This window comes from Carex rostrata, chromosome 15 (genome assembly GCF_964058835.1).
Source record: "Carex rostrata chromosome 15, lpCarRost1.2, whole genome shotgun sequence".
Taxonomy (NCBI): domain Eukaryota; kingdom Viridiplantae; phylum Streptophyta; class Magnoliopsida; order Poales; family Cyperaceae; genus Carex; species Carex rostrata.
This window is the reverse complement of record NC_135932.1, coordinates 2,683,867-2,706,867: the sequence shown is the minus strand read 5'-3', so window position 1 is coordinate 2,706,867 and position 23,001 is coordinate 2,683,867. Positions and strand designations below refer to the sequence as shown.

General features: G+C 36.3%; 2 protein-coding genes and 1 long non-coding RNA gene across 3 annotated transcripts in view; 1 reads left to right on the top strand and 2 right to left on the bottom strand.

Moving 5' to 3' along the window:
• Positions 1-23,001, bottom strand: part of LOC144566088 (histone-lysine N-methyltransferase ASHH1-like) — a 52,682-nt gene that overhangs the window by 29,549 nt on the left and 132 nt on the right. The window lies entirely within an intron of this gene.
• On the top strand, positions 6,638-8,402 carry LOC144566543 (uncharacterized). The gene is made up of 4 exons (XR_013515219.1): positions 6,638-7,042; positions 7,238-7,317; positions 7,996-8,230; positions 8,359-8,402. It is a non-coding gene; the product is annotated as an uncharacterized LOC144566543 (long non-coding RNA).
• Positions 11,467-22,802, bottom strand: LOC144566087 (DNA-directed RNA polymerase III subunit 2-like). Its single transcript, XM_078315955.1, has 38 exons — positions 22,586-22,802; positions 22,417-22,498; positions 21,989-22,104; positions 21,722-21,808; positions 21,071-21,137; positions 20,697-20,787; positions 20,455-20,507; positions 20,280-20,344; positions 19,552-19,657; positions 19,283-19,393; positions 18,448-18,507; positions 18,313-18,351; positions 18,167-18,217; positions 17,613-17,711; positions 17,319-17,378; positions 17,121-17,213; positions 16,904-17,005; positions 16,676-16,786; positions 16,468-16,584; positions 16,170-16,286; positions 15,916-15,996; positions 15,684-15,788; positions 15,494-15,574; positions 15,269-15,412; positions 15,122-15,166; positions 14,959-15,036; positions 14,712-14,851; positions 14,355-14,454; positions 14,048-14,154; positions 13,822-13,957; positions 13,601-13,731; positions 13,372-13,497; positions 13,197-13,252; positions 12,729-12,799; positions 12,529-12,613; positions 12,078-12,181; positions 11,851-11,979; positions 11,467-11,765 (listed from the first exon to the last, which is right to left on the bottom strand). Exons 1-38 carry the CDS (start codon positions 22,672-22,674, stop codon positions 11,715-11,717), a joined length of 3,486 nt encoding a protein of 1,161 aa, XP_078172081.1. The 5' UTR covers positions 22,675-22,802; the 3' UTR covers positions 11,467-11,714.

The following is a 23,001-nucleotide window of genomic DNA, read 5'->3' as shown; positions in this document are numbered from 1 at the left end:
TTGGAATTTTTTTACTATTTATTAAGATGGTTTGAAAATCGCTGTTTTTATTAAAATTCTGCACCATTAAAGCTTATATTCAACATAATGCGCGCCAATGTAATACAGCAGTCCCATAGTAATATATTACAATAAACAAAAAAATTCACACAAGCAAAATAGCAAGTTTATCTGCCCCTACCACGACGTCTCAATAAACCTAACAAACGACTAGTTGTACTGGTATGAGCTACAGGTGCGGCATTACTTGTAGAGGCTTGGCAACTAGATGATTGGCTCGGAGGAGGGGGGGTTGTGTTCTACCAGTTGCTTCAGCAACAACTCTAGCATTTTCTCTTTCGTTGTGCGCGTTTATGACATACCTGCCGTGCGCCTGTCAGAAACAGAACGGCGAGCCCGATTTCCCGACGGTCGCCTACCACCCATCTCGTCCATGGTCATTACAATACGCTTGTGTCTCCTCCTCCCCTTTCTTATCCATCCTTCTGAAGGGAGTATTCTATCACCGACATATGCAGGCCACTCGTGCTGATCGGGATAAGAATGGAAAGATCCACCCCAAGTGGAAGCAAGGTAATCGGTACGGTACATGTCAGCAACATAGTGATCCTCGCAGTAGTTCCTCACTCGGCATACCGCCATCACGTGACTGCAGGGTATGCGACTTAGTTGGGGTCCCTGGCATGTACAGGTTATCGCCCTGGCATCTCCGAATTTAACCACGTACTTGCAAGCCCTCTTGACAAACGCCATAGTCCCATCTGGTTTACGGCTAGTAGGAACGTACTCATTTGGATTTTTCACTTCGAATTATGTTCCATCATTACCCATCGGGATAACGGTCATAGTTGCACCTTTGTCCCTGTGTCGTCTTAGTTTCTCCTCCACCCTTGTTGAAAATGACTGGTTCATCCTTATTAATTCTGCGACCTTAGCACGCCGTTCCTGAAACCATGCATTTAACTTGTAGAATGTGTCCTCTACAATTGCAGCCACAGGCAACATCCGGCTCTGCTTGAATACTGCATTCAGCGACTCGGACCCGTTGGTTGTCATAATTCCCCAACGCCAACCTCCATCACGGGATTGATATATTTTCTCGTATGCTGGATCTTCGTTGACATCTCGGGGATTATTTTTGCCCACCTTCATTAGGTAGAGATTTGCCTTTGGCATGTACTACACAAAAAAATAAGGAAATAGAATAATGTAAGTAAACAATTGTACTAAAAAATCATTTTCTTAAAGTACAATAGTATATGTAAACAATTGAAATACATGTACCTTTGCAAAACTGCTAGTCATCTCTACCACCCTTCTCGATTTTTTCTTTCTGCAATTCCATCTAAATGTATCAGTAACCCACTTGTCACCCCCGGTTACCTTGGAAAGGTTCTCCGCAACGTGTTGCATGCACAACCTGTGCACACACTGGCCAGTACGGGTTGACCAACCGTAATCTTCACGATCAAAAACATATTTTATTCCTTTGTGCTGGTCTGATATCACGCAGAAAAACTTCCCTTCCCCAATCACCCGTCTTCTTAAAAACTGCATAAAGAATCCCCAGTTCTCGCCGTCCTCTTTATGAACAATTGCAAACGCCAAAGGCAAAAGCTGGTTCTCAGCATCATATGCGCATGCTATCAGTAGCCTCCCCTCGTAACGGCCAGACATGAAGCATGCATCAATGCTGATAACGGGTCTGATGTATGGCACAGTCTGGATACAAGCACCGAAAGCCCATGCTATGCCCTTGAATTGTTGAGCTCCCTCTATTAGTACTCCGTCTTTATCAAAAAAAGGGCCATGCCATCGCTCATATACGGTGCCGACATTTGTACTTGCCATGGCCTGGAGCAATGGTGCCAGATAGCTATACGAGTCCTTCCAACTACCGAATATCCTGCAGATAGCAAGTTCACGACCTCTCCACAGCCTGTTGTATTTTGGGATTACATATTTGTATTTATGTCTGACGGTCATAGCCACCGCCTTGATGCTCCTCGATGGATCCAACTTAATGTCCTCCTCAATTGCATCGGCAATTAGTGATGTTGTCAGCTGCGCATGGTCTGTCATTGTGGACGCAGACTTGCATGTATGATAAGCCAAAATTGTATCTATTTAAACCTAGGGTTAGGTATGTAAATTAAGCCAAGTTTTGATTAAATTAGTTTAAATTAGGTTTAATTAGGTTAGAAATGTCCAAAAGAATCAAGTTACTGCGTTTCCTCGGTTTTAATTTGTAGGAAATGAAGAAAAATGAAGAAAAACGAAGAAAAATGATTAGTGCGGACGCACAGATTGCGATACGGCCGAACTAAATACTTAGATAGATTTCTGGACGCGCGCCAATTTTAAAAAGATATAATAAGCCATGCATCAAAATTCGTGCGAAAACACGGATCTCGATGCAGCCGCACGCTGGTCAGAAAAAAAATCCGAACCCATTGCAGACCGCAACGCACTGTAGCAGTCAGCCAAAAATAGAGTCTGAACTTAAAACGGCCATAACTTTTGACTCGTAACTCCGATTTAGGCTTGTGACCACTTTTTGGAAAGCTAACGAGAAGATCTACAACCTGAGAATATAAAAGGAATGTATTGCAGCCCGCAAGGACTTTTATTGCGGCCCGCAAGGACCTCTTCAGAATTTTTCTGCGCAGTCTGTTAACTGCTACAGTACATTGCGGCCCGCAATAAAGTTATTGCGGCCCGCAATGACCTCCCCTTTCATTCCAGCACAGTTATTGCGGCCCGCAGTAAATTTACTGCGGCCCGCAATAAAGTCGGTTCAGACCCCGTTTTTGATATTTTTAGTTAGTTATTTTGGGATTTTAGAGGGGGTTATAAAAGGGGACCTGTAAAACAGATTGAGGACGTTTTTTAGGCAGAATTTCTAGGGTTTTAACAAGGAAAAGCAAGGAATAGCAAGAGGAGAGAAGAAGGGAGGAGAGATCATTGATCAACCGGTTTTCATTGAGTGCAATTTAGGATTTATTACTTGTGTAGTAAAAATCACATCAATGTATGAGGTGGTTCACACTTCTTAATCATCCATGCTTCCCCTGAACCCACAGGGGTTGCAAAAAGGCGGAACTCGCAGCGCGGGTGAGTTTTACACAGCACAACTAACCTTGTTCGGTCCTTTTTGTGTATTATACATTCCCAGTTGCCGTGAACATGAGTCTCATTTATTTTCTTTACAAGTTCGTCTATGTTGGTATAAACTTGCCCTGCGGCAAGTTCTTTATTGTATTCAACACGAGGACCGAAGAAACTAATGTCTGCCTCTTCGAAAGCTGTGGTGTCGTTGAATGTGGCGACCGGATGCTTACTTCCCCGACCTGTAATCGGGAATTTTTCTGCCCTGGATAAACCTGGTACATTTGCATCACCATCTGATAAGTCATCAGCTTCCCAAACCCCTTGGTATTCGTCTCCCGTTTCCATTTCCCTTTCTGGTATGACATCAATAGCATCAACATCAATATCAATATCATTTCGATTAACGGGTACCGGTCCTGACTCTGGCATAGTTGGAAATCTAGGGATTATGGGTGTCTGTCTGGGTGGTGGTGGCAACTCTTCAGTATTTTCTGGGGAGTTGTGGTACCCCTGGTTGTCATAACCGGGGCTGTGGTACCTCTGGCTGTCATAAGGGGACTGCTGGTGATATCCCTGGTTGTCATAAGGGGATTGCTGGTGGTACTCCTGGTGGTCATAAGGGGAGTGCTGGTGGTACCCTTGGTTGTCATAAGGGGAGTGCTGGTGGTACCCCTGGTTGTCATAACCCGAATTGTCATAACCTGAAGGTCCGGCTCTCGTTCGGGGAACCCTCTTCGAATATATGTCCATTACCGGGACCCCACAAGCTACAAATTGAGTTTACACAACTCTCCACAAATTGACATCTGTTATTGGAAACTTAACAAAGTAAGGTCTACCCCCCCCCCCCCCCGCGTGAGTTGTCAATCCGTGTAGCCAATTCTATTTCATACCTGTTGGGGTTTACAGATGTCTTTTCGTATATTAGCTGCTTCAGTTCCTCAAATGTGGTATTTTCATTAATCTCGAAGCCAAATGCGACTTCTTTCGTGTAATGCACGCCATCTTCATCCCTTTCTAGCTTGCCGCCGACAAACAGTGCAACTAACATCTCTTCTTTAACAAACTACATTTTAAAAAAAAAATTACAAATATTACATGACATAATAATGGGTACAGTAATAAATGACTAACTGAAAAATAATTAAAATTTTTTTTAAAAAAAATTACAATTTTGCTACAGTACGATACAGTAATTACAACAAGTCAGATACAGTAAATGTACAGTGTGCTACAGTAAGTACGATACAGTAATTACAACAGTCAAAATTAACTACAGTATCCGTCTTTATCAACAGTAATGACTAATTATTATAATTAAAAACATACCTATTCACTCAGTTTCTCGCCTCGAGCGAAATTCTCAAATCAGGAAGTGACAGAGGCAGAAAACGAAGGGTTTAAATCAGATTAAATATGGGGCGCCCGGCTGTGTGGCGCCTCACTTGGCTTATGGGCCGCCCCAGGGGCTGGCGCCTCACATGGTTTTTGGGCCGCCCTGGGCCCAGGCGGTCAAGGCATTTTTAAAAAAAAATGAGGGACAGAGTTATTTTTAAAATTTATATTATTTTTAGGGATATTAATAAAAATGACCGAAATATTTGTCTAGAAGTATCATATCAGACTTTATAAGTATCAATTTTTTAATATAATATTGGCAATTAGAAATTATCAATTTTAATAATATTAGTATTGGTAAGAATTAAGGTTCTACATAGCGTGCTATAGCGTTTTCAGACCATAAAAGCTATCAGCGCTATAGCACGCTATTTTGCGTTTTTTGAGCATAGCGCTGTTTTTTCAGTCAGTCCATTATGACGCGATAAACGCTATTTAGACCTTTGGTAAAAATTAAGATGTTCTTAGTAGCTAACTTTACTGGGACTGCTAACATGTCTACACGTAACTACTTCGAAAAAGATACAGGTTTTAATGTAATGCTAAAAATTAACTAGAAATTATAAGATTCGTCAATAAAAATTCTGAAAATATAGCATTCCGAAGTAAAATTAGGAATGTCTGAATGGCCGAATGCTCTCGCTATAAAGGAATAGAAGTACAATTGACCTAGGAGCTATGTTGCATAGATACGAGTGCGGATATTGTATCGGATACGATACGGATACGGTGATATGTTAATTTTTAAAAATTTAGGATACGATACGCCTATTTTATATATATATTTTTTATTATTTTATATATTCTATTTAGATAATCATAATTATTGTATAAAAAAAATTATAGGCTTAACTTTAGCACATAGTAAATACTATAATTACTAGCATTAGTCACATGTAACGCTATGGTGCAGTGGTTAAGGTTTTGGCTCAAAACTGGACTGGCTAGGTTCGATCCACACAGACAGCAAAAAAAAGTAACATTTCGGCCGGTGTACACACGGCTCACGAGCGCGTGCGCGGTTCACGGCCCATACGCATATCCTGAGCGTATCCAGCCATATCAGCACGTATTTTGACCGTATCGAGAGGTTAGGGATACGCCAGCTCATCCTACTGGCGTATCTAACACGTATTGGGTCCGTATCGGGTACATATCCATATCCGATACGCACCCGATACGAATACGGCGCCTTAGATGACGTATCGGAGTAACATAGCCTAGGAGTCAGGAGGTCCGATAAGCCGAGGTGAGGTGTATACACTATACATGACTACTCTGGATGATTTTTTTATAAAAAAAAAAGAATTTAAGTAGAAAAACATGTGAAGTACAAATTTAGTATGACAACACGAGCTTCAATTTTTTACGGGAGGTCGCATATTTAATTCTTAAAAATAATTCTCTAAAGATGCTGAAATATACCAGATTCTTTAATAAAAAAAAAGTAAGAAAAACATGAACAAAAGAAAGCAAAGTAACTAATCAAAAGATGAAAAGAAGCATAGAACAATATGACATTAGGTGCATGGAAAAAATGCTAATTGACATCAACCAGCTGCAAACCAATCAAATTTTGTACGAAGCAATATATGGAGTAGCATGTAATTCAAAGTAAAATTTATACCAATCACGTCCATTACAATCAAACTGAACAGATCATCGGGTATTTTTCAATTTCAGTTATTCCGCTTGTCGTTTGTCAAAAGCTATTTTAGTACCACAAAATGGTATATAATTTTTCTAAGTGTAGGTAGTAAGGCAGTAAGCTATCTTAATTGATTTATTTTTTGTATGTTTTTTTTGCTATCAAAATTGACCAAAGTGTGATAGTTTGAGAGTAATACAATTGAGTTGATAAAATTTGTTACGTGCGACTCACTACACGCTAGGCAACATACGAATTCAGCACATAAATCTTTCTCTTAGACAAAATCGTGAAAATTTTATCCTAATCAAGACAACATTCGAATTCAACATACGCATGGTCATGGTTCTCCATGAACCAATGAACTTCTTAAATGTTTTCATTACGCGCACATAAACCAAATCTTTTCAAGTAAATATAAAGATTCTTCTTTCCAATAGCCCAGAGAGGCGCCCCCTCCAGAAATTATTCGAAGTTCAAACAAATGCAAACTTCTTCCAAATAAAAACAGTCGCGTTTTTTTTTATCCCCGCGATACCCTTCCTACCATTTCAGAGGTTCGTCAGAGAGATCGAATTCAAGTAGTTACGTAGCTGCGCTCCGTGAGACAGACCTGTCGGCAAAACTGTTTTGGTATCGCGGCCGAGCTCTGGTATCGCAAAACTCTGAGATTTCTCGGCAAAACTGTTTCAGAGCTCCAGTGTGCAAGACAGATCTGAGATTTCAGAGCTCGGCCGTATCTGCGCTCCGTGAGACGGCGGAAACGTACCCGATCGGGTTGTTTGGGACACCAACACTCATATTTCACTCCCCAAGAAGAAGCGCAGAAGAGGGAAAAAAAAGAAGAAGACAGGAGGTTTTATTGGAAGAAGCGAAGAAGACCAGGTAATATTTTATTGAAGAGAGAGATTGAAAACCCATAACACAAATTATGCATTTTGCTGTTCTAACCTTGCTTTGTATAGCCTTTGTATATACAGCATCTCAGCTGTTAATTGTTGATATATAGAAATCAAATTAGGATCTATCTGAAGGCTAATATGGTACTCTTTTACTTGGCTAATAAACACTTTGCTACAGGTGATGATGCATGATCTTATACGCCCAACGAGATATATTGTGCCTTCCTCACTGCTCGGCAAATCTTGATAGAAGGACAGGTCAGAGTTTTACTGGTATTCTAGACACAGACCTCAGCCAACGTGTTCAAATAAATGTGAAAGAAAATACTGATACTTTTATATGGGATGAAAATGCTTAATGAAATTAATTAGATCTGCAGCAAGTTATTATACTTTTATATGTACCAGTTAGTTTTTATTTAGGTCAGCAGCAAGGTATTTTACTTTTATGTATCAGTTGGTTGTTGTTTAGGTCAGCTTTATTTACTTTTTATGTACCAGTTTGTTTTTTTACCAGCAAGATATTTTATTTTTAATGTACCAGTTGGTTTTTAGTGATGTTTTGTCCAATACATTATTATAATGTTAATCCAATTGAATATTATCCGTACCAATAAAATTGGCACCATTTGGTATCAATACCAACTCAGATTATAAACATTTTATGTCCTAAACTAGTTGAACTAGTTGTTTGATAAATTACTTTAAACTACAAATTGAATGGGTTTAAGTATATACTTTAAGGGCATAAAATTCTTTTTACTCGAATAAAATCATTTCTCTTTTATCATGTGTACATTTCAGTCAATAAATAGAGAAGAATTCAATTCTAGTCTATTTTTATTCCGATAACCAAATTTCAATTAGAAATCATCTCTATTGTATTCTATTGAATTGAAATCAATTGAACTCTAACACCTTTATTGTTCCGATCAGACCCTTAGTTTCACGGTACCTGATCGTTGGCGACCTGTGATTTGGAACTTTCATACCAAATTGCGGTTTGAACCCTTCTGGTAACCTCGGGAAGGACAAAAGAGAGATGCTAGTATAAAAATTGGTTGCTATGGCTGAAGTCTCTATAACTGAGTTATCTCAAGTGAACGAGATTCAGTTCAAAAAACCCGAATTTGCTGTCAGAATGAAAAGAAAGACACCTTCTGAGCTGAGGGTAACATTTTTGTGTTAATTTTACTAATCTTCTCTTCCTAATACTGATCTATACTTTTACCGCTTGACTTTGTAGTAAATAAACTCAAAACTTTCAAAATTTTGCATATATATGTATCACTCATGAAGTACATGGATTTCAACGGTTTGAATTCGGTGTTTGATGTCGATCCGATATACTTTTAGAGTTGTGCTCACCAAACTCCCTTGATAAGTACATGACACCCTAGCTTAGCTCTTTTTTTAATATATATGAATATATGAATGATTGGAACCAATAAATAGAGAAATGTAACTATCGGCTGATGTTTGTCACAGTTTATTTACTATATATTCTCTTTCAGGGAATGCAACTATCATATGCAACCACAAGGCCCACAACATAATGGATGTATCCTTAATTTCTGACGTACTAATATATAAAGATTTCTTATGCATCAGAGTTGCAAATGAGGATCCCACTTGAAGATATTGATAAAGATTTTGTTCTTTTCTTTCACTTTATACGAGACTTTGTTTTCTTGTGCAGTTGCTAACAAATAAACGAGTCCGGATCTTCTGAAGTAACTAAAATTTTGAGTTTAGATCTGATCAAAATCCGGACCAATTCCGTCCGAGATAGAAATTAGAATGCACAAGATCCCTTTAATATTTGTGCCTAAATAAATCCATATCTAAACTAAAAAATTTGAGTTACCTTAGGTGATAGGAATTCCAAACAAAGGGTGTTTTGCGTAAAATCTCCATTCGCTTATTTTGATGCAAAACAGAAAAATATATATATATTTTTTTAAAAACCAGACAAAACAGAAAAATATATACACTATTATTTAAGCACCTTTTAATCATCTCATATTGTGTATGAAATATAACAAATTAGCACGGCAACTGGTTGTATAGTTGGAAGCCTCTGAAATCTAATGGCCTCTTCCGTTGTGAGAAATGTATACTATCAGTCAGTTCGTATAGAATATCAGTATAAATGCATACTCTTAACTATATCTGGAATCTATTAGCCTCTTCTCCTTCCGAAATTTTTAAATATACCATGGTTCAAAAAAAGATAAACCCAAACACTCTTTTTTTGAAAAATTTCGAATTTTGACACGGTCGCATCCCGAGGGAGCGGTCAGCTTATTTTGGGCCGCTTCTAGGCGATGCGGCCACCCTGTTTTCAGTTCAAAGTCACATGAGAAAAAGGCAAAAAAAAAAAAAAAAAAGGGCTGCTGCCCCTAGATGCGGCCTGCAGAAAAGTGGCCGCATCTAGGCGATACAGTCATGTCAAAATTCGAAAATTTTTAAAACCGGGGTGTTTGGATTTATCTTTTTTGGGATGATGGTATATTTAAAAATTTCGGCTTCTCCTTCTCCTATAATACTAAGTACAGAAAGGTGTATCTGTGTCAAAGGAAGTTTGGTGATCATCTTTTTTTGTGACCGAAAACAATTTCCTCATAATAGGGGTTATGATGTCAATGCGGTATCATGAATTGGATTGGTCCGCATTTTGATCGGACGGTTTGGATCCAAACTCAAATTTTGAGAGAAGAAAGAGGTTTAAGAAATTAATTTAACTTGATTTTATTGGTTTCCAGTAAAGTCTCCTTTCACTCACTAAATTCTGACTAATAAAACCCTAGGTTAGGGTGCTTATAGGTTTGATCCGGTTAAAATCAAAATAAAATAGGCAAACTAAATTTTTTATTCGGTTTTAAAAAATACAACTAAACTAATCGAATTAAAACCAAACTGAACATGATGAACATCCTAACCGTAGGGGAAGGACGACAGGGAAAAGAAGAGGGGTAAGATTTCTTTTTTCTTTTCTTTTTCAGATTGTTTGGAGGAGCTACCAAGGGTTAAGATCTTAACAGAGCAATTTTAACCTCATACAACGTACAAAATATATGATTAAAACAACAATGCATATAGTTCGTGCATTGCAAGAAGTCAAAATTGCTCTGTTAAAATCTTTATCCAAAAGTGGAGATGGGATAGGAATTTTTTCTGTAATAAGTAAAAAAATAGAATTTAATCTTCTAATTTTTCTGTACCTTAGATATATTTATATATTTTTTTCCAATACATGTTTATACTTAGTGTTTGCATTGAAATTAAAAACTTTAAAGATATATTTTTACGTATTTAATTTATCTAATTTAATTTTTAAATTAAACTTTTGATCATTTAAAAAAAAATAAACAACTTGTATATTAAATATAAATCCTATCGAACTAAAGCATAAATAACTTCTACCTAAAATGACTACGGTTAAAATGCCCCATTTTTTTGTACCACAATCATGCTTCACATCCTTATCTCTGTTTTGAAAATCCAAATAGTCGAACCCAACCGATCAACATGTTATATCTATTAAATTTGCTTGTATACCAAATTTTATATTAGTTTGGAAATTTGTTCTATTTTTTTAGAGGTACAAAATCACTGTTTTTTTACAGTCCAAAATCTATTTAAAAACAATGATTTTGTACCTATCTAAAAAAACAATAAAAAGTTCCAAAATAATAAAAACTTTGCTCTCCATGCATATCTTAAGATAGAGATTGTATTTAACAGCTTGGAATTTAAGAAATTACATTTGGTCTAGTAGCAAAGGCACATGATGCTCATGTGAGAGATCATGAGTTTGAAACCCACAAGTGAGAAAATATTATATAATATACATAACAATTTGAAAATGTGTTGGGTGGCTTAACCTCCAACCCATGATTTCAAAAAAAAAAAAAAAAAGCTTGGAATTTGAAAACAATGGGATATTCTAACCATACTCATCTAAAATATATATACTCTCTCAAAGAAGTTGGGATACAGTTACTCAAAAAATTATTTCAGTAAAGACGTTTTCTCAACAGGTATAAATACGGTTAAGACCAAGAAAGAATAAATATTTTGCTATGCCTCATCTGGCCCTGGATCTCTTCTGCTTGTACGGGTTACACTGATAAGGCTTGATCTCAGAATGTATGTTTTTTTATATCTTAAAAAACCAACGACTGTTTACTTAAAAAGTTTTTTTTTTTTTTAAAAACACGATTTTGAAATTTAAACCGTAAAACGTCAATTGCTAGCATCCACAAAATTTTCAGAGACGCCGTCAGATTGACAGCGTTCTCTGAATCCAACACTTTCGGACTTTCCCCTAACAATTGTTCATAAAATTCAATTTATGGACACTAACAATTACCGGCATCCATTTTCGATAAAAGAGTTCAGTCATTTTGTACTTATTCTTAGTTTTATTGTTACTATATATATTATGGTTACAGGTCCCGCTTACAACAACAACACAAATAAAAAACCAAATGTGAAAGAAGTTACCCGGTTTTCTTAAACAATTCCCTTCCAGTAATAAACATGTAAAATAAAAAAAAATTAAACAAATGCTAACTCGGTAGCCGACACTTAAATCTTAAATTACAGTAAACATGAAACAATTAGCAATTAGTGAACAAGACTACAACATATTATACCTCAGTTAGCTTTAGTCGAGGAACAACATTCATCGATTGCAACTCCTGCTTAAAAAAACAGAGGAATTACCGCAACGGCATATCGAATGTAAAAAAAAGAGAGAAGATGAATATAAAAGCACATTTATACCTGAAATAAAAGCTTGCACGCGTAAGGAAGTTTCATGGTTGCCATATTTTCTCCATCTTTGCACATGGAACAAAACGACTTCTTCAACTTTTGATTGTAGTAGCCTAATAGGCCACACTTCTGACAAACCTGAAAAGTGGCAGATAAATTCATAGTTAAATTTCAAATAAGCATGAGCAACACAATTATATTTGCATTTTGTAAACAATGCCGTCCTCCTTTAGTACCTGTACTTGATAAGGATCACTTGATAACATGAGGCGTTCAAATATTAACATACTGGCACCGTATGCTATCAAACAGTCACGTTCCATTTCTCCTAGTCGCAACCCTATCATATAGAAGAGAAGCAAAAGAAAAAAAAGGAGGATAAATAAATCTGCAAGTTCCTAAACTATCCCTCCTTAATTAATCGAATAAAGGGGCACATGGGCTGAGATGAAACTGGTACCAGGATCCGGTATGGTACCATGAGGTACTGGTACTTGGTTTTATCAGGATGCAAAAAATCTGCTGATGCCAACTGTGGTTAGCTTTGACATCATATTATGATGTGGTTCTTTTTTAGGGCATGCAATAGACTAAGTTTCTAATGAAAAGGGCAGTACTGCTGCTTTTTTAAAAAAAAAAATAGAGTAGGGGCAAGGGGTAAAAATAGAAACAGTTAAGAAAAGGCACCTCCGTCACGGCTACGCCCTTCAGTAGGTTGCCTCGTAAGCATAACACGCGGTCCTTTAGCTCTTGCATGCATTTTATCGAGAACCTTACAGAACCAAGGGTATTTGTGGAATGCAAAAGTTACACTTGCGACTATTTTACTGAATACTGAAAAAGTATAGTGCGGAAGGAACTAAAGGAAAAGTGACACATAAAATTACCATGTGTTTGAGTTTCTGATAGTAGATGGGCCCCATGAAAATGTACGCTTGAAGAGGAGTTCCCAAAATACCTGAAGCATGCATTACAACATAAGTAAAGAGAGGTTTTGGTTTTTCCTCAAAGAAGGTCGATTCTCAGTCTCCAGTTATTGTTTATTATTGTTAATATCAAGGACGGAGCCAGATTTGAAGCTATGGGGTTCAAACATGAATGGGGTTTAATCATATAAAATTTTCATGTTGCACATGGGGGTTAATTTTACTCTATAGAAAATAATGCACAAGTATAAAAAATTTGAAAAATGAATGGGTGTCAATTGACCCCCATTGGATACATGTGCTTTTGCCCCTGTTTATTATTATTGTTGTTGTTGTTAACTATAAAACCCTTATAAAAAGATGAAAAGATGGCATCAAATTTCACTTGAAGAAGTAATTGACCAAAGAAATTAATGTCATCTAATGTACCTGAGTACAGAAAATCCTTTCCACTATAGCTAAACCCCTTCTGTATAAGGGCATTGCTGAAATATCAAATAACAAATTCATCAATTCCAGTGTGCCACAGGCCAGAGTGCTTAAACAAATTTGTTGTGTGTGTGTGTGGGGGGGGGGGGGGGGGGGGGGGGGGGGGGGGGGGTACCTAATGTCGTCGACCTTACAAGCATTGCCACTAGGTTCACCAAAAGCAGAACCATAGTGGAACCTTCCCCAAGATACACCTGCTTTCCCACCTAGAAGCTCTATCATTTTGCCAATTGTCATACGACTATAACACAAACATACCGTTACAGTTACTAGAGTAAATATTTACATTAATTGTGTTGACAAAAGATATAAAAATAATAATAAAAGATATTAAGAGAGAGGACCTCGGAAATCCATGTGGATTCATAATTAAATCAGGACATATACCCCGCTCAGAAAATGGAAAATCCTCTTGATTAACTATTGTGCCACAAACACCTTTTTGTCCGTGTCTACTGCTAAATTTGTCACCAAGCTGCAGTTTCATCAACAACAACAAAATCAAGTAAATTAATTTTTTTGGATAAGATTAATAAAGTAATACAAAAATAGGAAATACACTCACCTCAGGCCGCCTAACATGGCGAATTATGAACTTGATAGGCATCTTTTCATTATTATCTTTATAAATTAGTACGCGGTCTATAACAGTTGTCTCCCCTTCAACACCTTTGAAAAAAGCAGGCGTATCTTTGTATGTACTTTTTTTCCCCAAAAGCACATCGGAATATAATGAGTTAAAAAGATCTTAAATGGAATAAATTAAAGAAATAAAGAAGGAAAATGCAAACCTTGTTTTGAAGTCTTTATCAACATTTAGAGGAGATTTCTTGTTTACAAGCATATCATTATTTCGCACTATTTGACCAGGTTCCGCAATCCCATCTGCATCCAGAATCTTTCAAGAGAAAAAAAAAAATGGAATAAAAATTACAATAAGGGTAATACTTGGTACCAATTTGGTGCAGCCGTTATTTGGTACAGAGTGTACAGTACAAAATTGATGCCTTAAGTGTACAGGTTTGTGCTATTCACCTAAAATTCAGAAACAAAATTTTCCATATTAACTTCATAAAGAAAAAAAAGAGATCTTCTTGCCTGCATATTTTTCTTGATTAAAGCACCATCTTTGTCCCTTTGAGGCGCAACGATGATATCTGACACTTTGCCACCATAGTTCTCTCTCACAACAGTTTGCCTGTAAATAAGAAATTCAAATCTTGAAAGTCTCAAAAAGGAAGTGATTAGCAATATGGTGTCACAAATAACAGCACCATCTTAAATAGAAAACATGTTTGATTCAAACCAGGAAACTTAATTTTCAATTGGTATCATTTTGATCCAGCTTCATACCAGATTTGTTCACTAGATTCTTTAATTAGGCCAACTGAGAGCACAGTTCATGCTTAGACACTAAGGTACTGATAATAAACCAAAAGGAAAAAAAATAATTACTTCTTCATAGCAATGCAACGGCCAAAGCCACGATCAAGGGATGATTTGTTCATGACAATCGCATCCTCTATATCATACCCACTATAACTCATTACCGCTACAGTCGCATTTTGTCCTGCTCCAAGTTTATCATAACCCACCTGCATTAAATTGTTTCAGGTTCTTTGTTAGATGAACAATTTCATGCTGTTTGCTCATAGTATCTCCAAAGTTTTTGCAAAGCAATATGAAAGATAGAGAAGAGTACCAGCTCTATAGTTTTTGTAGTCAGTAAAGGGCGTTGTGCATATACTAGCAAGTATAGTAGAGTGTCAGCCCGGGATAACTGCACTCAAGCAAACAAAAACTTCTATAAACCATTAAAAAAGTAACAAAATTGGACTTAAAAAATTAATTAAAAAGAATGATGCCTGGTTAAATGCAATATTCCCCATTGCTTGCTTTCCCATAGCACACTGTAAGATTCAAACAAAGTCTCCATTAGACCATTTGAGATTAAAAAAATACATTGCTAAACTGTAGTTTGAAAGCAAAGCACATTCAAGTAATAAACAAACCTGGTAGGTGTTACGTGGAGATTGGTTATGGTGCGGATAAGGGATGAGTCCTGCCACAACGCCTAAAAGAGTAAGTGGTTCGATCTCTATGTGTGTTATTTCATTCCTGTCAATTTCCCCTGCCTCGTGCTCATACAATGCAATCTAGTTTGTTTTGTTAAAAAGTTAAAACTTCAACAGGTACACACAGAAAGAACTTAGAAGGAGAGAGAATAAATTGTATACCAGAGCATTGTTCTGCTCATTGACATCAAGATACTCAATAAGCCCATCATGCAAGAAATCATCAAAAGTACGAAACCCCACCTAAAAAAAAAATCACTGTTACTAAAAGAGTGAATTTTGACAAAACCAAATAAAAACAAATAACTGGTACATTGTTATTGAAACATATAAAGAATTAAAAAGGACAGACCTGGAGCTCCTTCATGTGATGTTCTAAGACCCTCGAGATGCCCTTATCAGCAATAATAAGAGGCCGGCAAACACGACCTCCATCTGCTGCCACGTACACACAATTCTGAAAATATTTAAATGCAAAAAAATGTAACTAGTTAGTTTCAAATTCATTTTCCAATCTAGTACACCAAATGAGCAACTGAGATACCCAAATCTAGGGGGGTGAGAGGGAAAGAGAGAGGAGCAACCTGCTTTTCATGAACATAAATGCTAACAAACTCCCCAATCTTCCCCGAACGACGCAATCTCCTCATTGCATTAGCAAAAGTCTGTACAAATATCAGCTAACATAAATTAGCAGAAACAGCTGGCTAAAAGAAGAAAACTGGAAAAAGACGTGCTTCTAGTTTTTCAAAGATACTGTACATGGCTACCAAAAAGAAGTTTAGCACCAATCAAAGATTGACAGTAAAATATAAAATAACAGATTGAATTTACAGACATGAGGTCTTGTGTGCTTTCCAAGAATAAGTCCGTTGAAAAACACCAGATATGAATCGTTTGCATAAATTTCTTCTGCAGAAAGGTGAGCAAGATCCTCTACACCTAAACTGTAACACTGCAATAAAGAGATTAAAATATTTTGAAAAAGAAGGTAGAAGGTACACAAGAATTTCATGCAGACCACTTCTACACATATTTGAATAATAAATATAAAAAGTAAAAAAAAACTAAGAATAGTTATTACTTCAGACAAATTTCCGGAACATTTAAATGAACAAAAAAATTAAAAGAGAGACCAGACTAATAAGAGGGCCCTCTTCCTCGTCAGTTGTCACATGAGTCATCAATGCCAAATTTTTTGTCAGACCACAAGCTTCTCCTTCAGGGGTGTCACATGGGCAAAGCATTCCCCACTATTTCAAAATGAATTCAATAAGTAAATTCAAATTTTAGTGTACCTATTCAAATAGCAAAAAAAAAAAAAAAAGAACAACAAGAATATACCTGGCTAGGTTGCAAAGCCCTGGGCCCACTCACTTTGCGTGTCTTTTCAAACTGTGGTGATATGCGTGTCATATGACCTAGTGCCCCAATGTATGACAATCTAGAGAGAACCTGTTACAAGTACTAGTGAGCACTAGATGGTATATTGGAAGGGGTGAGGAAGGCAATAGAGGAAGGGAGGAGAACAGAGAGAGAAAGAGAGATGGATTGACGATGGAGAGAGAGAACCTGAGAAACACCCTTCTTGTGCATCCTAAAACGCTTCAAGTCCCAATTTCCAGTTGAGATGGACTTCTCCAAGCCAAGAGTTATAATATCAGTCACTATATACTTAATAAAATATGAAAAAGAAAAACACAATTTAGTATGAACACGTCAATTATTTGCTGTTTAAATATGATAAATCTCAGTTTAGAAGAATTAAAAAGAAAGATCTAGGACATACCCGACTAAAATCCAAAGCACCAGATCGATTGCTTTGGCCCATTGCATAATTCATTCGCTGGACAGCTTGAGTGTTCATTGTTTTGAACAAATCCTTTAGGAGGGGGGATTAAGGATAAATAAATCAAAAACAAGTTGCTCAAAGAGAATAATAAACCAATTTCTTCTACTTAATAATGTAAAGAAATAGATATATCACCTCAAAAAGCAAAGATACAAGCTGGCCAGATAGCTCCAACCTCTTGTTACCCACATAATCCTAACAAAAATGATATTAGAAGACAAGTTTTTCTATATGAAACTATTGTACATGTGTCATTTGCCAAGTTTTTTTCAAATGACACACATCAACTGGTACATGCAACATATATCTTTTCTTCAAGGTTTTCTTATATCTTGGTTGACTCTTGTTTTGAGTAGAATACAAGAAGCCATAATTACAGATTTGTCAAAAAGAAAAGCTTAATGGCACAGAATTCAAAGCAGCATCAACCTTATCATCAAATGTGTCGGAATTAAGAATTGCATCCAACATGCGGCGTAACATAACAGCAGCATAAATGCACTTTGGTCTGAAATTTTGTTCTTTGACCTGTAAATAGAACAAAAGACCAATTATAAGAAGTCCAAAAGGGAAAAAATACAAAATAAATAGTTATGACAGGAATCATTCATGGCCTTATAAAGCATATACAACCATGCATAACCCTGCAATATGAGTACACATGTCGTTACATAGAAACAGTAAATGTATCTTGTAATAACAAAATTTATCCCTCTCCTTTCTCAATATCCAAAAACAAATGCTGATGGATGTATAGTCTGACATTTCTTTCTTTTATTACGAAGTAGATGGGAAAGTATTATCAAATAACGTATCCTAGTTTTCGATATATATAGTATATTCTTAGCACTCTTCAGGGATATATATGATAATTCCTATTTTATATTTTTCATAGGGCAACCATGATATTTCCTTTAAAGCGGCATAACCGCACAAGTAAATTTTTTTATCAACTGCAGTTAAATAATACATAAAAAACTTACAGGCACATGTGCAAGAAATACATCCGTTAGAATTGACTTCGTTCGTCCTTCCTTCAAGGTAGAAAAAAGAAGTTACAAAAAGTTGCATACTAAATGATCTCAAAAAATTAAACTTTATACTGATTGCCAAAATTTTACAGAAGTACCCTTCGTTTCTCAGGATTCACCGTGCCAGCATATCCCACCTGATATTTTAAAAAAAAATTCTGAGTAACGAACTTGCTTCATACTTATAACTGTTAATCAAAGTTCTATATAAGTATCGCATGTATGTAGTGAACCTTAGCATCCATGTAATCCAGCGCCTGTTCTTGGGAATATATTCTCTCAGAGGAGCATTCCTATAAAGAGTTTTGTGTTATATGAAAGTAGATTCAATTAGCAACAACAACAACCAAGCCTTTAGTCCCCAACAAGTTGGGGTAGGCTAGAAATGAAACCCAATGGGAGTCACAAAGTTTAATAATAAAATAATAATAACAAGAACAATAACAAGAAGAAGAACAACAACAACAACAACAATAGTAGTGATACTAATAGTGATAAAGAGTGAGGCTATGTTACTATGCATAGCGCACTTTGGTCCGTACTACGGATCCATTTCTCCATTTTCAAGTCCAAACAGTCAATCCGTTCCGCTCAACATGATCTCCATATGAAAATGTGCTAGGATGCCAAATTCTACGTTTTTTATAACTTTTTTACTATTTTTTTACTAGGTACAAAATCACTTGATGTAAAGATTCGATACCATTCGAGGAAGTGATTTTGTACCTATCTAAAAAAATAATAATAAATTCTACATAATGCAATATTTGGTTTCGAAGTACATTTTCATATGGAGATCATGATGAACGGTTCAGATTGACTATTTAGACTATGAGATTTAGATATGATCCGTAGTACAGACCAAAGTGCACTATGCATAGTACCATAGCTTCACTCTAGGATAAATAAGTTGCATTGATTTTCAGGAATTGATCTCATAAACCAAATTTATTTATATTGTCATATTTTAAATACTTTATATATGTCTGGCTGGTTGAAACTATGCAAACGAAGTGTTAAGTTTGCTACTATCTTCAGGGTTTATTTGTACTGGTACAGAACTCATACCTGAATAGAAGGGAGGAGGAGATCACCATACCGGGGGTTCCTTCCAACCATTTGCACCACCTCTTGATCGCTTTCCGTTCCCATTGCCTTCATTACCACCATTATTGGAATCTACCATGTAAAGACATGTTCTATTACAAATATGACAACCCTCAAAGCACTAAATTCGTGCCTCCATGCGTATGGGACAACACAACACTCTTAGACTATAAAAATAGCAAAGGAAAACGACATGCTAGAGTTTTTTTTATTTTGTTCCTGTTGCGTACCGGTTTGACAAATTGATTGAGTTGTAGATATATCTTCTCCTTATCCATAAAAAAAACAGTCTTGCTTTTAACTTCGTGTGTGCTGCAAGTAACTGATGCTGTGATCCTATTACAATGCAAATCACAGTTACAAATGTCAAATGCTAGAAGCAACTAAAAAGAGATCATAAGTAATAACAATCAAATAGCATAGAATTATGGATGCAAAAGCTACATCATATCCAATTATGAGTTAGTGTTTACACTACAAACCCCCAACTTGTTGAAGTAGCTAGATAAAACCCAGCTGTTAGAAGCTGACCACATTGCCCTAAATCAACAATCTCTAGTATTGATCTCATTTGAACCATGTATTGGTGTCAACATTAATGATTTTCTCCTGTAAATATAAGTCCTCGCCCTTCTTCACTCTTCCACTTCTTTCTTTGCCACATATTCTCTTTCATATCAATATTCCTTTGACAAATTGATTGAGTTGTAGATATATCTTTTCCTCATCCATAAAAAAAAAGTCTTTGCCAGTACCTTTTACTCATTTGATGAGAAGAAATATCAAAATTCAACGAATCTGCACAAATAAAAGAGTGGAAATTCTCCACAAGCAAATATAGTTTTACAGCCAAACTGAACGGTCATTTATCTGACTTCTGGTTCATTAAAAATAGCAAAAAGAAAAAAAAATAACACTACAGGACACAAAATTGGATAACAAGAGGTAAAAAATTAACCTTCCTTTGCCATCTATGTCGATGAGAATGCGATTCTTAGACAGCTGTTCCTGTATTAGAATCACCTGAAAAATCAACATAACAAGCATATAAAATCAGATACTTCTTATAATGTATCGCAAGCAGTATGTAGCACAGTCATAGATGGTGATATCTATTGTAAGAATGAATGTACCTTCTCAGTTCCTTTGACAACAAAATAGCCACCAGGATCAAGAGGACACTCTCCTGAGTCACAAAATTTGCATTAGCAGCTTAAAAGAACAAATTCAATAAAACATAAAAAAAAATTAGGCGTTTGCTAAAGGAGAAGAGACTCATATTAAACTCTGAGGAATAGACATAAAATGCAAATTTTATATTTCTTTGTTTGCTTTTTTTTTTGCAAAATTAGGAAAGAACTTTAAAAGAACATACCAAGCTTAGCGAGTTCAGTTTCATCCTTGCCATTTAGCACGCAATTACAGCTCCGCAGCATAATAGGGAGGCGACCAATCTTAACACCAGTCTGGAGAAGAGCTTTCACAGTTATGTTACGAATAAGTTGTTCTCTAAGGAAGGTAGATATAGATGGACAAAAGATTTGAATACAAATCACCACAGTTGTGTAGGTCACTAGTTTTGGTTACCTTTTGGGTGTTTGCTCCACATACATATATCTTTATTATCTTTTTTGACATAACTTGTTTGATACCATAAGATAACATACAATAATCATCCAATGCATGCACACTTGTGCACATACAAACACACTCACACACACACACACACACACAAAGAGACATAGTCACCTTTCTAGTAGGATGTTGACCTTTCCCATCAGTGTACTCAATGTCAACTGATATATCAGCGCTATAGCTGTGTGAATATCAAAACCACAAAAACATGCTCAAAGAATTATCATAATGCTTGTACCTCTTTGGGAGATTTAGAAAAAAAAGCACCCAACATTTCTAGTAGTTTTATCAGGTCTATATAATTTGAATGTTACCGTTTCTATTGGATAGAAAAGGGACATCGTATGCATTAGCAACTTTGCCCTCATAATAAATGTATGTTTTCAACTTAATATTGATCATGAATGTAAATAAAACTGCTGACACTTTGTCTTTCTTCCAAGATAATGAAAATGAAAATTGTAAGGACAGTTGGTCCTTCATTTTAGGTAGTTGGGTGTTATCTGCAATTCAATTATAGAAACATAAATACTTAAAAGATGGGTTTCTATTTGCAAATGCAGTGGAAAATTGTGGGGTTGAAATTTGAAATAAATCCTATCTTTTTACTTTTGCACAAATATGAGAAGCATTTTATCCCCAAACATTTGAACCTGCTGCATCTTGCTTATGGAAAATTTCACATGAGTATTGAAAAAGTCAGAACATCTATATATTATATAAATATTTGGGATTAAGAAAACAACAAATGACATAACACTGTACGTTCTATCAGAGAGGCGGCAGAATTGAGGTGTTAACTTGATGTTGTCCTGAGCTAAATATGGCTCTCCAACAGATATTTTTATGTATCTGCATCCATTTAAAGAAGCAAATAAAACAAGCTCTCAATAAGATATCACAGATTAGATGAAAACAAATATGCACCCCCCCCCCCCCCCCCCCCCCCACCCCCCCCAAAAAAAAAAAAAAAAAAAAAAAAGACAGAGAAATAAAAAGAAGTTAAGTTTCATTACAGATTAAATTTGATACCTGAGGTAAATTGTATCGGTGACCTTGTGCAAAGCATTGGCCTCCATTATTTTCTTCATGCCATAATTAACAAAATAATTGAACGAGTCTATATGCTGCTTCACCAGCCCCCTTACCTTTTTCCACAGAAATATAATGAATGAACAAGACTTTTAGAGAAAAATCCAAAGAAAACAACCAATAGAATGGAAGTAGCACTTACTAGGAACTTGGTTCTTGGTACTGAACCTGTCATTCGGTTAGGCCTGGTACCGGTATGAACCGGGAAGTACCAGATTCATACCAAATGCACTTTTTTATAATTCTTATATTCTTTGGATTACAGCCATTTTTTGTATACACGTTAAAAAATGGAAATGTGCATTTTCTTAGAGTGTGCCATGTGCACAAGAATAAAAATGAAAGACGAGAGAAATTAAAGGAGGCACCTTTAGAAAGGCAGGAAGCAGCTGAAACTTGTCAATTGGTGACTTAATAGGTGCAGCTAACAAGTTGGGATTTGCACCCAAGCTACACATAGAAAAGGAATTTTGTAAGTCCAAAAAGTAACCCTCTGATCGGAACCAATTCGTTCCCGATTAAGAGTCTGATCGGAACCTCAAATTCTCCGTTGAAACGCGAATTAGAATTGACGTCGCTTCATTTTCTTTGATCGGAACGTGACCAGCAACAGCAAACGATTTCATTTGAGACGATTTTGGCTCCAAAAATGTCTCGTGAAAATTGATGAGATTCGGCGAGAAATGATTTGGTAAGAACAGCCGGCTTTTTTTATTCCAGCGATACCCTTCCTATCGTTTTAGAGGTTCGTCAGAGAGTAGTAGACACTCACAAAATTCCAAAAAAAATCTCAAAAATCAAATTCTTCTTCGAATTGAAATCTCATATTCAAATTCAGGCCCCGACATACTGGTATACTAACATTTCCTCCCATAAATGCAAACAAAATTACGACCAGAGTTCTCTTCAGAAAAGAGCGAAACTTTCGTGCGATAAAAACAAAATAGCAATCA

Bases quoted from the DNA above. Each gene is read 5' to 3' on its own strand.
- LOC144566087 (XM_078315955.1), bottom strand. From the start codon at position 22,674: ATGAAATCGTTTGCTGTTGCTGGTCACGTTCCGATCAAAGAAAATGAA. The intron at 20,788-21,070 runs GTGACTATGTCT...GCTCTTCTCCAG, and splicing joins GTCAACATCCTACTAGAAAG to ACTGGTGTTAAGATTGGTCG. The intron at 16,787-16,903 runs GTTCTCTCTCTC...TACTTGTAACAG, and splicing joins ACAAGAAGGGTGTTTCTCAG to GTTCTCTCTAGATTGTCATA.